The 17780-nt window shown below is 40.4% G+C and overlaps 3 protein-coding genes across 4 annotated transcripts in view; 2 read left to right on the forward strand and 1 right to left on the reverse strand.

Moving 5' to 3' along the window:
- The first annotated feature begins 2999 nt into the window (after window positions 1–2999).
- Window positions 3000–6696, forward strand: LOC146552380 (platelet-activating factor receptor-like). The gene is made up of 2 exons (XM_085257108.1): window positions 3000–3055; window positions 4378–6696. The coding sequence occupies exons 1-2, from the start codon at window positions 3002–3004 to the stop codon at window positions 5608–5610; spliced, it is 1287 nt and encodes a 428-aa protein (XP_085113234.1). The 5' UTR covers window positions 3000–3001; the 3' UTR covers window positions 5611–6696.
- Window positions 6697–13599: 6903 nt separating this feature from the next.
- LOC146552381 (platelet-activating factor receptor-like) lies at window positions 13600–17431 on the forward strand. Its single transcript, XM_085257811.1, has 2 exons — window positions 13600–13723; window positions 15455–17431. The coding sequence occupies exon 2, from the start codon at window positions 15461–15463 to the stop codon at window positions 16583–16585; it is 1125 nt and encodes a 374-aa protein (XP_085113937.1). The 5' UTR covers window positions 13600–13723; window positions 15455–15460; the 3' UTR covers window positions 16586–17431.
- The window catches only part of LOC146552382 (uncharacterized), a 49038-nt gene continuing 48543 nt past the window's right edge, over window positions 17286–17780 (reverse strand). For both annotated transcript variants that reach the window (XM_085257813.1, XM_085257812.1), the window contains exon 6: window positions 17286–17776. In XM_085257813.1, the coding sequence (XP_085113939.1) occupies window positions 17662–17776 (115 nt within the window). In that variant the 3' untranslated portion in view covers window positions 17286–17661. The remainder of the gene's footprint in view (window positions 17777–17780) is intronic.

Here is a 17780-nt window from a genome sequence, read left to right on the forward strand (position 1 = left end):
CCTCATCTTCCTCTCCCCCCTCCTCGTCTTCCTCTTGCTCCTCCTTGTCCTTGTCGTCCTCTTCATCCTACTTCTTCACCTCCACGTCCTCTTCCTCGGCCTCCTCTACTTCTCACTCTTTCTGCTCCCTCCATTGTACTCCGCACACACAGCTTACCTGTATTATAGTGCTTAGGCTGATTGCAAAGTGAACTAATTATCTAAAAAAGTTTTCACATGTGAAAGTGTGCCAGACAGTTGGCAAATTAGTGTTAATGATAGCCATACATGTGTATACTTTTGCTAGGAGTGTGTTGGAAATTTGGTAATTGAGTGTTGTGCAGTGAATTGTGCCTACAGTTTTGCAAAGTGTGTGTTACAAAATTGCAAACTGAGTGCAAAGCAGTTTTTGTGCTTTTAGTTTTGCAAACTCAGTGAGTGGTTTTGCTATAAGTCTGAATAGTTTTAGAGATTGTGCTACAGGAATCACAGTTAGGGTTTAAGCATTCAGAAAAAAACTGTAAATGCAGTATTGCTCACTTATCTCAGTGGCTGTAAAGAAAGCAGTGTGATCTTCAGACTGCACTAACATCCTGTAAAGATGTGGGATCATTCTGAGAGTCAACATCCAAATATGTTTTGAATGGCCTACAAAAAACCTGGAATTCAAGGTGTATTGAAGAATAAATGTGGCATTGTAAAATATTAACTTTTACTGTTAGAATTATGGCACTCTATTTTTGCCTTTTATAATGTATTTTCACGCATATTTGCACATGCTTTTTCTGTCATTCTTCTTTGCCATTTCTTCCCTTTCACCTGCATCACATGTTGTTTTTTTTGTAATATTTCCTCATCACTGAGGATCTTATTGTCATGGTCACCCACTGGTGAAACCTTTTTTTAAAGAAAGGACTTCTTTTTCTTACCTTTAAACATTTGCAGGGTTCCCTCTGAAATGTATATGAGTTTTTGTAAATAAAAACATGAAATCAAATTTGATCAGAGGATCTCTGCCTTTATTAATTCCTTGCATTCTGATTGAATGCCTACAGTGAAAGCACATGATGATAACTGAGGGCCAGTTGAGTAAGTATAGTAATATTCTGAAAGATAAAATGAATGGAGGAATGTGGTTGGTGTTGACAAATGAGAAGATGTTCTGTATCCTTTGTGCTTTCCCACTTTTAACATTTTTTATGCTGACATGATTCATATTCTAGTATTATCAGATTCCTTCTCATTTTTAATATTCTAAGACGCACACATGGAGAACTTCTTTTCACTGCTCGCTTATTCACAAGTACAGATGTCTTCTACATAAGCTGATTTCCTAAATGACATAAAAGGCTCAAGACTGTCCTTTCCAGGCAGGAATCAATCTTACAGTTCTTTAGCGACGCACACAACTCACACCATGCCTAGATGTCCACTGTTGAGTCAGTTTGAAAGGTGGCTCTTGCTACCAGTTAGCTTAATCTCAGTGCTCTGGAGTCCAGACCAAGTCTGGTCTAAAGACAAATATCGGTACCAAGCAATGATACAAAATATTAAATCAATAAAACTTTCATAAAAAAGGGTCATCATTGCAGATGAAACATTAAAAACTCTCAATCTCCTTAAAAAAATACAGTCGTTGTTGGACATTTTTTTTCAATGTAGCAGCAAAATGTGACTCAAAGGACAGAGCAATAACAAGAATAACCCACAAATACTTATAGCTATCCACCAGTTCAATGGCTGCACCATTCATTGCACGATGAGGGGATGGCTTCCTGAATTCAATTACCATGTCCTTAGTTTTCAAGGTGTTGAAATTTAAAAACGACTGATAACACCAAGAAACAAACTCATATCTCCTTTGTAATTTTTTTTTTTACCTTAGAGATATTCCCTTCAATAAAAGCTGTCTTCCTTTCATGAATCAGCCTCAAAGACCATGGTTTGTTATTTGGGAAAACTATGCACAACTTTTAAAGGAATAATCATATCTCTACAAAAGCTGCAGATAACGTTGATCAGTTCATTAATGTTTTCGGATGACTCTGTAAACACCGACCAGTCAGTGCAGGCAAAGCAGCCCTGCAGGTCTAAAGAGACGTCGTTATCATACTTTTGTGGGGTGTTTCCTCGCCTTCTCTCTCCGTAGCACAGTCCTATAGCACAGCCTGCCACAGATGTATACGCACCTTTAATGGAACCATAACAAAGATCCAGAAGCGTGTAGGAGAATTGACATATTTATAGAAAGTGCCCAGTGTTTTCTTCAAATTACAGTAATTAAAGTCCAACAGAATAACATTAGGGGCCTCGGGACAGAGGGATTGGAGCGAGTACACGGGGGTGTCAGTCGCAATCTTCGAATTTGCTTTCGGATGGACGTAATTAACGGTGACGTTGATCTGCGGGAATTCCCTCGGCAGGTGACGGCCTGATAGACAAGAGAAGCTCAGTGTTTGGCAGATACACCTGTTCACGGTAAAGTTTTTACACTATTTCTAAATAATATATTCCTCCTTCTTTCTGTAAGTTTATGCTTATGTATATGATGGAAGAAGATGGCACAGCGACACAGGGCCTGCTCCTACTCTGGTTCCTGTTTTATTTTAGGGTGATTTAAAATAATCGGTAACACATTTTGCAGCATTTTTTTTTTTAAAGAAAATTACATGTAACCAAGATCTGTGAATAGTGGCAGTGACTTTTCATACACAAACTAACAACTATAACCCCCACATTTTTATGTCTCGTATCAGCATGTGCCAGACATTCTCCTTTTTAAGGGCCAGTTTTCCTGTGTAAGCAGCTCATTTCTTTACTTGGTAACATTATTTCTTTGTTGTTGTTCTTCTTGGTGCTTGTTATTGTCAGGTGTATGAAACTGTGGAGGTGAACTTTACGTATTTTGGACCATTTGGGGCTTTCCTAAGAAGACTGAAGCGACACCTCCTCCGTCTTGCCCCGAGAGAACACTCCCACTCACACAGTCTGATGCATAAATTCCCTCTCTGTCAGAGAAGTCATGCTGTTGCTGAACTGCAGCTGTAAATTCATTAAACAACAGAAGAAGCAGACGGTAAGTGTACGGTTCTTTCTGTAATTTTTCTTTTAAAATGACACAGAGGATATATTATCACAGCAGGTCATGTAACATCAACTAACCATTGATAAAGCAATTACAGTAATTTCAGTGTGGCACATATTCAGAAAAAAATACAGTAAAACTAACAACAAACAGAGATTATTATCTACTTATTTACTGTTGGACTGTTGTTCTTTATCGTAAGTGGGTTTCAAGCTTGTTCAGTGACAGATTCTCCTTGTATGTATTTAGGTTGTAAGAGTTTGCACTGTGATTCAGTGTCAGCTGTTTTACAGCAGTTCATAGTCTGAGAACCACGTCCTGGTTCAACCTTTGACCCTTTTTGCACTACTTTCTGTTTTAATTCTGACGCTTATCTTTGACTGAATTCAGGCCACGTGAGAGAGATCTCTAGTTCTGTAATCACTTTAGCGTAAGCAATAAAATGAACATAAACAAGTCAGAAATCCAACCCCAGTCTTTCCCTCATGGTCTACAACTGAGGCTTCATGATGTATAGTCTATTGCCTTTATTTTCAGGGCCGTGTCCACTTAATACCACGCTATATGGTTATATGGCATTTTAGTTAATATAAAGCATAGAACTGAGGCACTTCAAATAATTCCATCCCAACACAGGATAAAGCGCCCTGCCACAACACAAAAATGGTTCAGCAGTGGTTTGAGAGGCACAACAACAAGTTTGAAGTATTGGCTTGGCTTCAAAATTAACCAGATCTCAATCCAGTCATGCATCTTGTGAGTTCTCCAGGACAAACAAGTCAGATCCATGACTTCATCCAGGACTTCAAAGATCTGTTACTGTCTTGGTGCCAGATACACACCTCTGGGGGTCTAGTGGATTCCATGCCTGGATGGTTCATGGCTGTTTTAGAAGCAAAAGGGGGAGGAACACAACATTAGGCAGGTGGCATAATGTTATGCCTGATTGGTGTATACATTAATACATCTTAAATTAATTTAATGGCTAAAAAGGTGATGAAAGGGACACAATATTTGACTGGTAAATACATTTTTACAAATAAATACTGATACACAACTTAGTCCTTGAAGCAGGAGAAATGTTGTTGCTTGTTACTTTCATTATTTTAAACCTATTGTAGTCATTTACTGTTGTTTTTATTTATTTGTTGCTTTTATTTATTATACCTGCCTTCAATGGAAGGACAACAAAAATAAGTTATTCTCAAAGGCTTTTCCCTCCATTGTACGCTTTACCTTTGTCATCTGCATCAAAACTCTGCTCATCTGTCACAGGACACTGTATTTATGGTAATGTATTTTGTTTCCCACAGACAAGGATGACTCAATCAGTTACTATGACAACGATGAGTAGTGTGGAGTCCACAACCATTAATTCCACTGAGAGTCCGTTCCTGGACTCTCAGTTTCGTTATGTGTTCATCCCGGTTTTCTACATCATCTTCTTCATCCTGGGCTTCATCTCTAACCTCTATGTGCTGTTTGTCCTGCGCTGCCTTCGTCAATTCAAGGCCATGGGAGAAATTCACATCTATATGACCAACTTGACCATCGCTGATCTTCTGTTTGTGTGTGCTCTTCCCTTTTGGATTGACTATTATATCCGTGAGGGAGACTGGGTTTATGGAGACGTCATGTGCCGGGTGACAGGCACCTTCTTTTTCATCAACACCTACGGCACCATCCTCTTCCTTTCAGCCATCAGCATCAACAGATGCTGGGCGGTGACTCGGCCTCTAGACGCAGCCTCGTCAAACCGCAGAATTCGTGGAATTATTGTTTGTATTTGTATCTGGGTGTTTGTTCTGACAATTTCTGTTCCTTTTCTGGTGAGTCCAGGGATCAACGTGCACCGTAAAAACAACACCGACATACGTCGCTGTTTTGAGGGATACCAGGGTGGAACTAATGACAAGAAGAAAAAAGTGGCTGTCACTCATTTTCTAATAATTGGATTGTTTTTTGTTTTCTTTTTACTCATTGTGATATGCAATGTCCTTATTGCTCGAATTTTAGTTTGTAAAAATTCTCCTCAGTCAGAAAGTCAGTCTTCAGGAACACAGTCTAAAAAGCTCACTGTGACATGCATATTTAAATGGCCCACAGGGGTGAAACGGAGGGCTCTCCAGATGTTGCTGGCAGTGGTGGGAGTGTTTGTTCTGTGTTTCCTGCCACACCACATAGTTCAAGGCCCCTGGGCTCTGGCAGTGCTGGAGATCGAAGACGGCTTCGGCCACGTGAAGTACAGCGAGACCACTCGTCAGTTGCTGAGCGACGCTCATCAGATCACCCTGGTTCTTATGGGCCTCAACTGCATTTTGGATCCTGTAGTTTATTATTTTGCCACAGGGAAGTTTAGAGGACAAATCAAGGCCCACATTACAAAATTAATCACATTCACCCAAACTCGGAGCTACCACTTAAACCAGCCTGCATCACCTGTTTGCACTCTGGTAGCAAATCAGAGGCCTCATAGGAAACCCACAACGGCTGGGGTGGAGGACCAAAGTCAACATGGTAGGAGGAACTCATTGGTTATTTTATAAAGTATTTTCAAAAATCTCACTGATCCAGGATTTTGAACCAAACCACATCTCAGATAAGATTCTCTCCATTTCATGACAGAGATGAAATGGAGAGCATGTCCACATTAAAGGTTGGAGAGGCTTGTTAGCCTTATTCTAGGAATTATACTCTGGAATCAGGGAGAGGAGGATATATGGTGTTGTGTGCTTGTACACGTGGAGTTAACCATTTACCACAGAGGGAGGCTGGTGCTGCTTAAATCTACAGTGAGTCAGAGCGGTGGTTCACGCAGTTCACAATCCACTGTATAGAGCCTTCTTGAAAGACTCCCCTACTGTGCTTTTATTAGCCTCTGCCTCCATCATATGGTTTAAATGCAGTATTGCTCACTTATCTCAGTGGCTGTAAAGAAAGCAGTGTGATCTTCAAACTGCACTAACATCCCGTAAAGATGTGGGATCATTCTGAGAGTCAACATCCAAAGTTTTGAAGAAACATGGAAACTATTCCTGAAGATTACTTAAAGAGTATTTAAGGTGTATTAAAGAATAATTGTGGTATTGTAAAATATTAACTTTTGCTGTTGTTAGAATTATGGACACTCGTGTTTTGCCTTTTATACTGTATTTTCATGCATATTTGCACATACTTCAATTAACCTCTGCCCTTGTCCATCTTCTTTTTCAAAATATAAGGAAACAAGCTGTAGCTCAAGACTTTTTCACAGTGTTGTACATATTGACCTATACCTCTAACGGACCTGTACCAATAACTGGTTTTAATATAAATACAAGAAATATGTCATTTATGACACATCATCTTGTGGAAGTTGTTCTCTCTGAAAGTTTTTGTAAATAAAAACATGAAATCTAATTTGATCAGATGACCTCGGCCTTTATTAATTTCTTCCATTCTGATTGAATGCCTACAATGAGGGTTAACCTTTTCTTCACTTAATAGAGGAGGGGTGGAGAACTTGTGCAGACGCCTGGTAATGAACTAATCATTTGATTCAGGTGTGTTGACCCAGGGTGATATCTAAAACCTGCAGGACACCGGACCTTGAGGCCTGGAGTTCCCAACCCGTGTAAAAGAGTTACTTGATGGAACTGAATGCTTGTGGTAACCTGTGGAAACACTCCTTGTTAGAAGGATAAAGCATTACCCTCACAGTGTGAAGGGTTGACTAAGACACAGGAGTGTGAAGTGTTGAAAGTGAAACTGTTAAACGCTTACAAGCCGTGTGTGGGTGTATGATAACATCTTGTTCCAGTAGTGATGATAGTTGTTGGTAAAGCTGACAACTGCATGGAAATGAAACTACAGTAACAATAACAACTGTAGAGTAGGGAGGAGTCACACAGGACAGGATCCCTGACTGGAGGTCAAAGACCATTGCCATGAGGAAGGACTACGAGGAGAACAAATCAGGGAGCGCTAAGTCTAAACCAGGGCCTCTCCCCACAAATGTTTTCTGTTTCAATGTGTCTAATATGTGCTTTGAATTACGAATTGTTCTCCAGTTCTCTGTGTCCTGACACTGAGAGCTCCACAGTTGTGCATCCTGAATCTCTAAATTGTTACCTAAAATAATGTGAACTGATAAATTGCCTCCTGAACTTCTCTCAGTAAAAAAGATGTACAGGTACAGGGTGAATTTGTATATGTTGCTATATCATTTTTATGTTTTGTCAACATTAAATGAAGGCAAAGAAACAAAAACTGTCCCGCAAAATGCCTGTGGACATCTTTGATGTGTTATATTTGGAGTGATGAAAATATGCTAATGAAATCAAACAAAACATCAATCGGATCTTTATTTAAACTAGCTGATTAACTGTCATCATTATGACTAATAGCTTCAATTATGACTCACTGATGAGACAGAAACGTGTGAAATTAGATGCCTGGCAGCTTGTAAATTAATCACAGACATTAATGAAATGTATGATGCAGAAGATTAAAAAAAAAACAGCCAAAAAAAAAACCATCCCAGAAACTTAAAGCAACTCTGGTTTTAATTTGGGCAAATTAAAGACCTGCTTTATCTTGAAAGAAAGTAAGAGACTTAGTAAGAGACAGTATATCCTCAGTTTCTTAACGTAAAACTAATGGAGTCAGGGCCGGTACAGAGTGCTTGTTCGTTTTAGTCCCCTTGTTTTCCACTGAGTTATTGGTTCTATCACTAGTTAGCAAAGTTTATGTAAGTTCAGTAACCTCAACCAACCTTCACTCGGTGATGTGATGTTCTGTACTAGCACAAGATGGTGCTAAACACGTTCTAAAAATGTTAATTTTAAGCACTTATTTCTTAAATCCGGCCTCACAGACAGTGTTACATCTATATCTACGCAAAGTTTGGCAACTCTAAGATTGGTTGCAGTGGCTCAGCATGGGGGAAAGAATCACAATATGTTTGTTATATTGCGTAAGTATATAAAGAAAACACTTTAGATGCTTACCATTTGTTTCAGAAACAAGAGCATTTTGTCCTTTTTCCCCCCTATTACATCACAACAACTTGATTGGTCAGTTTCAGTGTTGATCCTGGAGCAACATTATTTTGATGATACAAGTACAACATCAACAGGGAGATATCTGTTAATCAACTCTGACCATGGCTGTGCAACAGTCACAAAACACAATGCATCATTGCATATTCACCACAGAACAGCAAACTAACCTGTTTATCCTTCACAACACTGCCTTGTATTTTCATGCAACTGTTGAACAACACAAATTTAGCATACCTCAGTTTGTTTTACAAAACACAGCTTTAAATTTCCAGTTTATCAAATGCTACTGAGCAGTCCTTACTTTTAAATATAACCTCTCTTCTTCCTCTCCTGACTTACATCTCTCTCCATCTCTGAGTGAGGTTATTGCTCACTCTTTTCTCACTTTGAATTACAGCAGCTCTACTTTTAGCTATCAGACAAACTAGGAGATTAACTGCATTGAACCAGTTTGTGTGTTTGCTCTTATTTGTTAATCTCAAGAAACATTGCATCTAAAATGGGCTCCTACTTAAAAATCTATACTCCCTTTATTCCTGCTCCTCTTCTGTAGAGCTAGCTAGCTATAGAAGTAGCACGATCAAACTTACGGATAAATTTATGAAGTACATTCCAGGGTCCTTAATAGCCAGAAACGATTAAGCTAGGTGGCTAATATGTATATACATGCAAATGTGTTTTAATTGTCCGTTTAACTCTTCATTTACCATGGACCCGCCGGCAGGCCCATTTTACAGCGCTGTTTACATGACTGTAACTCCATCATGTGGCACAGCATCAAGGCCATCACCAACTACAGGAAGACAACAACTGCCTACGAGGGTGACGCCTCCCTACCAGATGCGCTGAACAACTTCTATGAACAGTTTGACACTCAGAATGGCGTGTTGGTGTGTCAGGTTCTGTGTCTCTTTGCAGAGTTAACTCTCAGAAAGCTGCTGGTCCAGATAACATCCCTGGGTGAGAGCTTCATTGAGCACTGCTGCTGTCCCAACTTGCTTCAAGGCCACCACCCTCTTTCCTATGCCAAAGAAGTCCCCAGTGTCCTGCCTCAATGACTGCCGTCTTATTTTTCTGATTCCCATCATGATGTAGTGCTTTGAGAGGGTCGTCATGACTCACATTAAGACCAGGTTGCCACCCACGCTGGACCCACAGCAGTTTGCATATCGCCCAAACCAGTCAACAGATGATGCCATCGCCACCACCCTACATCTTGCTGTCACCCACCTGGACAATAAAGACACATATATACGAATGCTATTCATAGACTTCAGTTCAGCATTCAGCACAATCATTCCTCAGCACCTGATTGGAAAACTGAGCTTGCTGGGCTTGAACACCTCCCTGTGAAACTGTATCCTGGACTTTCTGACAGAGAAACCTCAGAGAGCCCAGATCGGTAACAGCATCTCCAACACCACCACACTGAGCACTGGAGCCCCTCAGGGCTGTGTGCTCAGCCTACTGCTGTTCACTCTGCTGACTCACGACTGCGCAGCAATGCACAGTTAAAACCACATTATCAAGTTCGCCGATGACACGACTGTGGTGGGTCTCATCAGTAAGGACGATGAGTCAGCATACAGAGAGGAGGTGCAACAGCTAACGGACCTGTAAATGGTAAATGGCCTGTATTTATATAGCGCTTTACTAGTCCCTAAGGACCCCAAAGCGCTTTACATATCCAGTCATCCACCCATTCACACACACATTCACACACTGGTGATGGCAAACTAGATTGTAGCCACCCTGGGGCGCACTGACAGAGGCGAGGCTGCCGGACACTGGCGCCACCGGGCCCTCTGACCACCACCAGTAGGCAACGGGTGAAGTGTCTTGCCCAAGGACACAACGATCGAGACTGTCCAAGCTGGGGCTTGAACCAGCAACCTTCCGATTACAAGGCGAACTCCCAACTCTTGAGCCACGATCGCCCCTGTGTAGAGTCAACAACCTGTCTCTGAACATGGACAAAACAAAATAGATGGTTGTTGGCTTCAGAGAGAATGGAGAGATCACTGTCCACTTAACATCAATCAACACACACTAGATTCCTCCATCTACATCCATCCATTTTGTCTTGAACATTTTGTACATAGCTACTAACGTTTTTCAATTAGTTTGGGTCGCAAAATGTGGTTGAAACATTATTTATTTTGTTAAAAAGGTTTTGCATTTGCTTTCATTTATCAAAATCACTGGCATCCCCAAACGTGGACATGAGATGTCCTTCAGCAGTGTTCAGTGTGAAAACCACAGCAAGACTAGACCTGTCCAGTAGTTTTGGTGCCTAAGCATGTCCCACCAGCTAGTGTGAAACAACGAAATACTGAGTGGAAGCCTGATTTCTCCATGTTTAGTTCAGCATCACTTTACTAAGAATAGTTATTCCCCTGCAAATCCTGTGAATGTCTTTTTTTGGTGGTGTTTGAGAAATTTGCAGCCTTCTCCTCTATTTGGCATTGTTTCTTTTACGAATTTCTTTAGAAAAGAGAATCTAATAGTTCTCACATTCACAGCCACAAGCCTCACTCTGCTGTACAAGGGCAAACAATGTTATACACTGGTGATTGTGATTGTTTCGTACTCAGAGTGCTCAGAGCTGGAAATATCAAAGTTCAAATACTGTTAGTAGAATTTTAGTAGAATTTTCAGGTATCAATATTGTACTTGAGTATTTATTTTTCTGACAGTTTTTTATATTTATTCCCCACATTTTACCACAAATATCTGTATTTTCTACTCCTTACATCTTCAAAATAGGTTCATTACATAAGTTTAACACGTTTGAGGAAAGTTTTTATTTAACAGAATGATACAGACACAACAGTGCAATATAATGTGCAAAAGACTGAGTATTGTGCAAAAAGTAACTAGTTGTATGAATGTGTGTGTGTATAAGATTCTGCAGATGAGTGCTTGGTAGTGACGTGTATGAAGGTATGCGTGTGTTTTTGTCATTCCCGTCACTGAGTGTTCAGCAGTCTGACGGCCTGGGGGAAGAAGCTGTTTCACAGTCTGGCAGTGAGGGCCCGAATACTCCGGTACCTCTTGCCAGAAGCCAGCAGGGTGAAGAGTGTGTGAGAGGGGTGTGTGGGATCCTCCACAATGCTGATGGCTTTGCGGATGCAGCGAGTCTGATAGGTGTCTGTGATGGCTTCAATAATCTTCTCCGCTGATCTCACCATTTGTTGTGGGGTATTGTGGTTTGATACGCTGCAGTTACCATATCAGACAGTTATGCAGCTGCTTAGAATGCTCTCGATAGTCGCTTTGTAGAAGGGGGTGAGAATGGGTAGTGGGAGATGGGCTTTTCTCAGCTTCCGCAGGAAGTAGAGACGCTGTTGGGCCTTCATTTACCATTACCATTCTTAATTATGCAGCTGGTGCTGAGGGACCGGGAGAGGTTCTCCGCCAAGTGAACATCAAGGAATTTGGTGCTCTTGACGACTTCCACAGAGCACCAAATTCCTTGATGTTCACTTGGCGGAGAACCTCTCCCGGTCCCTCAGCACCAGCTGCATAATTAAGAATGGTAATGGTAAATGAAGGCCCAACAGCGTCTCTACTTCCTGCGGAAGCTGAGAAAAGCCCATCTCCCACTACCCATTCTCACCCCCTTCTACAAAGCGACTATCGAGAGCATTCTAAGCAGCTGCATAACTGTCTGATATGGTAACTGCAGCGTATCAAACCACAATACCCCACAACAAATGGTGAGATCAGCGGAGAAGATTATTGAAGCCATCACAGACACCTATCAGACTCGCTGCATCCGCAAAGCCATCAGCATTGTGGAGGATCCCACACACCCCTCTCACACACTCTTCACCCTGCTGGCTTCTGGCAAGAGGTACCGGAGTATTCGGGCCCTCACTGCCAGGCTGTGAAACAGCTTCTTCCCCCAGGCCGTCAGACTGCTGAACACTCAGTGACGGGAATGACAAAAACACACGCATACCTTCATACACGTCACTACCAAGCACTCATCTGCAGAATCTTATACACACACACATTCATACAACTAGTTACTTTTTGCACAATACTCAGTCTTTTGCACATTATATTGCACTGTTGTGTCTGTATCATTCTGTTAAATAAAAACTTTCCTCAAACGTGTTAAACTTATGTAATGAGCCTATTTTGAAGATGTAAGGAGTAGAAAATACAGATATTTGTGGTAAAATGTGGGGAATAAATATAAAAAACTGTCAGAAAAATAAATACTCAAGTACAATATTGATACCTGAAAATTCTACTAAAATTCTACTAACAGTATTTGAACTTTGATATTTCCAGCTCTGAGCACTCTGAGTACGAAACAATCACAATCACCAGTGTATAACATTCTTTGCCCTTGTACAGCAGAGTGAGGCTTGTGGCTGTGAATGTGAGAACTATTAGATTCTCTTTTCTAAAGAAATTCGTAAAAGAAACAATGCCAAATAGAGGAGAAGGCTGCAAATTTCTCAAACACCACCAAAAAAAGACATTCACAGGATTTGCAGGGGAATAACTATTCTTAGTAAAGTGATGCTGAACTAAACATGGAGAAATCAGGCTTCCACTCAGTATTTCGTTGTTTCACACTAGCTGGTGGGACATGCTTAGACACCAAAACTACTGGACAGGTCTAGTCTTGCTGTGGTTTTCACACTGAACACTGCTGAAGGACATCTCATGTCCACGTTTGGGGATTCCAGTGATTTTGATAAATGAAAGCAAATGCAAAACCTTTTTAACAAAATAAATAATGTTTCAACCACATTTTGCGACCCAAACTAATTGAAAAACGTTAGTAGCTATGTACAAAATGTTCAAGACAAAATGGATGGATGTAGATGGAGGAATCTAGTGTGTGTTGAAAATGTGGAACAAGATTCTAGTATTATCAGTTCACTTTGCATTTTTAATATTCTAAATAAATACACAAAAAGGCAACTTCTTTTGTCTGCTCACTTGTTCACATCAGATTGGGGGCACATTTAAAGCATTTAAAAACCACAACAAGATAAACTATCCATTGAATGCAGCATCAGCCTACGCGACTTCCCAGTTCGTGATTCTTGAAATTGGAATTGTTGCATTGTTTGAACGGATACATGAGTAAAATATAAGTTTTCATACGCAGACTTATAATAACATAATAACTGTATATCACTTCATGTCTCATCAGCATGTCGCAGTCATGACGAAATTCCTCTGCAGTTCATTTCTATAACTCAGAAAAATCTTTTCTTTCTCTGCTGATTTTAATTAGCCCCTAGGACATAGTTTCCTGATTCCTTTACTCATATCGCACACGTGATGTTTCTATGGAAAAAAATGTTAAAACTCCAGCGTTGCATTAAAGCGGGGGTTCCTATTCCTTTTCACGGGAATCGTGAAATCGTATAGCTTAATGTTCCTTGTATTGCGCAACTCGGGTCTTTCCTAAGAAGACTGAAACGACACCTCCTCCGCTCTGCCCAGAGAGAACACTCCCACTCACACGCTCACAAGACGCACAAACCCCCTCTCTCTCAGAGAAGTCGCACTGTTGCTGAACTGAAGCTGTAAATCCATTCAAAGTGTTTACGCGCATCAGGAGACTGAAAACAGAAGAAGCAGTTGTGTAAGTGTACAGTTTTCCTTGTTATTTCTCGTTTTACGTGACAAAGTGAGTGAGGATATTAATCATCGGTCTAATAATATGTTTTAGTCAAGAAGAGAAGACAGCAAAGGTAAAAGCATCCTTATTTTCACAAATCGTTCAGTTTTTATTTTGCTTGGAAAAAATTTGTTTGTGAATTAACTGCTGCTCTACTCAAATCTATAAATGGATTTATTTATTTATTTATTTTTTTATTTTTTTTGGGGGGGGGGGGGTCCACAGTCTTTACAATGCTGTGATTAATTAAATCAATATTAAATTGATGATTAATAGTTGACAAAAGGAAATGTTTGTATTTCACACTCCTTGACTGGTTATGAGGTTATTGGTTGTTCAGAGGAAACCGTTAAACAGGTTTCTCTGAACAGATCTGCATAAGACAGATCCAAACAGGTTATAAAATAAACACCTATGGCACTTATTCAGAAAAAAGTGCTGTAAAAATGGTACTCAGTTAAACTTGTTCACAAGCTGATAGTATTTAGCAGTGTCAGTTATTTCCCAGTAACAAGGGTATGTCAGTTTATCAAACAGCGTCACAGCTCATTTACTGTTGGACTACTGTTCTTTATTGTAAGTGGGTGTCAAGCTTGTTGTCTGTAATTTGTTGTTCACACATTCGCCCCACCGAGTGAAATCCCATTGTTCAGTGACAGATTCTCCTCGAACATCTTTAGGTGTTTAGAGTTTGCACCTCCAATCAGTGTCAGCTCCTTTACAGCAGATTAAAGTCTGAGAACCACATCTTTTTTCAATCTTTGACCTTTTGCACTACTTTCAGTTTTAATTCTGATGCTTGTCTTTGAATGAATTCAAGTCATGCCAGAGTGATCACTATCAGCAGCTTCAAGTTCTATAACCATTTTAGTCTTAGTGGCAAAACCAAAGATAAAATGAACATAAAACAGTCACAAATCCAACCTCAATCTTTCCCTCGTGGTCTGCAACTGAGTTTTTAAAGGCTTCATGATGTATAGTGTTACTGCAAGATGCCGATTAATGACTCTACCTATAAAGACTTTGACTGAGAGTTAGATCTTAGATGAGTAATAAGAAGTCTATGGCAGATAAAGTCCCAACAGGCCCTTTTATACAGAGTGTTGAGGTATTTGTTTGGACACAGATTATATTACTATGATAAAACTACAGCTGTGCAAAACACGGCCACAAAACTTCACATGAAGCGTATGTTCAAATATGGGTGCGGTCCAGCAACTCAGTGATTTCATGCTTCTGTTGTTTCCTGGCAAGATGGTCTCCAGTTTAAAACTTATCATGCTTCTGTGCCATTACATCAATTTGGGACATATGATTCATAGCACAAAGAAATGTTAAGACTTCTCAGACTGTTTAAAATTACCTGACAATTTCAGAAGATGTGCTCAGATAACAAGAAATTAATTAATACAATAAATGTATGGAATGGCTAATAATTTATCTGGTAAATACATTTGTGCCAATAAAAGGTGATAGATAACTTAGTCCTTGCAGCAAGGAAAGTGCCCTCTTTCTTTATTTTAAATCTTTCTTACTCATTTACTTTTTTTGTTTTTTCTCTATACTGAAATTGAAATATCACAAAAAGTAGTTGTTCTCAAAGATTCTACTTTCTAATATACCCTACCTTTGTCATCTGCATCAAAAGTCTGAGTAAACCATTGTACTGATGATAATATATGTTGTCTCCCACAGGCAAAGATGAATGAAACTATAGGGAATACCGATGAATCCACTTTCCTGGACTCTCAGTTTCGTTATGTGTTCATCCCGGTTTTCTACATCGTCTTCTTCATCCTGGGCTTCATCTCTAACCTCTACGTACTGTTTGTCCTGCGCTGCCTTCGTCAAGCCAAGGCCATGGGAGAAATCCGTATCTACATGACCAACTTGACCATCGCTGATCTTCTGTTTGTGTGTGCTCTTCCCTTTTGGATTGATTACTATATCCGTGAGGGAGACTGGGTTTATGGAGACGTCATGTGCCGGGTGACAGGCACCTTCTTTTTCATCAACACTTACGGCACCATCCTCTTCCTTTCAGCCATCAGCATCAACAGATACTGGGCGGTGACTCGGCCTCTAGACGCAGCCTCTTCGGACCACAGAATTCGTGGAATCATCGTCTGTGTTTTTATCTGGGCATTTGTTCTGGCGATGTCTGTCCCTTATCTGGTGAGTCCAGGGACCAACGAGCACTTTAAAAACAACACGAAGATCCTTCGCTGCTTTGAGGGATACCAGGGTGAAACTAATTATGAGAAGAAAAAAGTGGCTGTCACTCATTTTTTAATAATTGGATTGTTCTTTGGTATCTTTTTGCTCGTTGTGATATGCAATATCCTTATTGCTCGAGTGTTAATTTCTCAAAGGCCTCCAGAATCAGAAATTCGGTCCTCAGCAGCTCTTTCTAAAAAGTCCACTGCATCCTCGACTTTAAAAAGGCCCAGAGGGGTGAAACGGAGGGCTATCCAGATGTTGTGGGCAGTGGTAGGAGTGTTTGTCCTGTGTTTCCTGCCACACCATATAGTTCAAGGCCCCTGGGCTCTGGCAGTGCTGGAGATCGAAGACGGCTTCGGCCACGTGAAGTACAGCAAGACCACTCGTCAGTTGCTGAACGACGCTCATCAGATCACACTGGTTCTTATGGGCCTCAACTGCATTTTGGATCCTGTAGTTTATTATTTTGCCACAGGGAAGTTTAGAAGGTTCATCACAGCCCACATTAAAAAATTAGCAAAGGGAGAGGGATGCTCTCAAATGGCCACCACACAGATTTCCATGGATAGCAGGATTCCAAGTCAGAGACTCCCAAGCGAGCACTAGCTGACCAGAGATGAGTGATTCATACAAGTTCAATACATGTCTAAAATCTGACTATCAAACTCATGTGACTCTCTCATGCTGATGGCGAAGATTACATACAATAAGGCGTTGAGGCATGCACATCTGGGACAATAAACTGTTTAACTTCATGTGATCTCGAACACGTCGCCTTCTGAGTTGCCCCAGAATTTCTGCACTTCCTGTGTGAAGAACAAACCGAAAAGCAGAAGTTTTGCAAGCAGCCAAAACTTTATGTATCTTTAAAGAACAATAGCATCACTCGATGATGACACAAGGCATCTTCTCACAGAAATCCTGTGGCGGTGTTTGACACAACATTAGGACACAAAAGCAGGAGAAAATGACAGAATAACATACATGTGTGGGTACACCTTATCTCTACACGTCTGATGTTATGTCAGCAACATGTGTTGTAATCGCACTGTCTGTCCTCTCTGAGAACAACTTTAATTTTTTTTCATCAGGCAAGTTAAATCAGGTATTGTGACACCAAGGAACAAAAGCAGTAATGCCTGGGGTACGTTTCCTCTCTGGTGTTCAGTGTTGGGACACTTCATTTATGTCTTGTGTTGAAATCTTATAATTCACTGAAACAGACAGAAGTAGCGTACGTATGTGTATTTAATGTGTATCTGTGGAAATGAATTGTTTCTAATGTGAGACTTTTTGTTGTCGCAAATTTTGTATTTTCTATTAACTTGAACCTTTTTGTTATTATATATTGTAGAAAACAACAAAAACAAAAATACTCCCTAAAATTTGAAAATCTTTTGTATGTTTTTCAGTTTTGCAATGTCACGATTAAAAGGAGAAGAAAAACAAGAAGCTTCCAGTTAATATATAAACGTACAAACGCTATTGCCTGCGTAGATGCACTCAGCTTCTCTGGGTTTTAACCACATTTATGGTGTGATAGCTTCTGCGCAACAGATAAAATCTGATAAGTCAGGAAGTAAACTCACTGGCAATTTTCATATAACTAACCCAGAGATAGAGTTAAAAAAAACAGGCTTGTTTTAATCAGTCCACTTTCCACTGCATGTCTCGATCTCCTTTCACGAGAGACTTGAGTACACACCCTCCCAGGTCACATTGGCAGGTTCCACATCGGCGTAGCCTTGGCTAGTGTAGTTTATGTACACGTCTGTGTCAGGCTGTGGAAGATCTCCCCTAG

The sequence above is a fragment of the Mchenga conophoros genome, linkage group LG19 (genome assembly GCF_057382185.1).
Source record: "Mchenga conophoros isolate Kocher_MC1m ecotype Shallow Benthic linkage group LG19, M_conophoros_male_GT1.1, whole genome shotgun sequence".
Lineage (NCBI taxonomy): Eukaryota > Metazoa > Chordata > Actinopteri > Cichliformes > Cichlidae > Mchenga > Mchenga conophoros.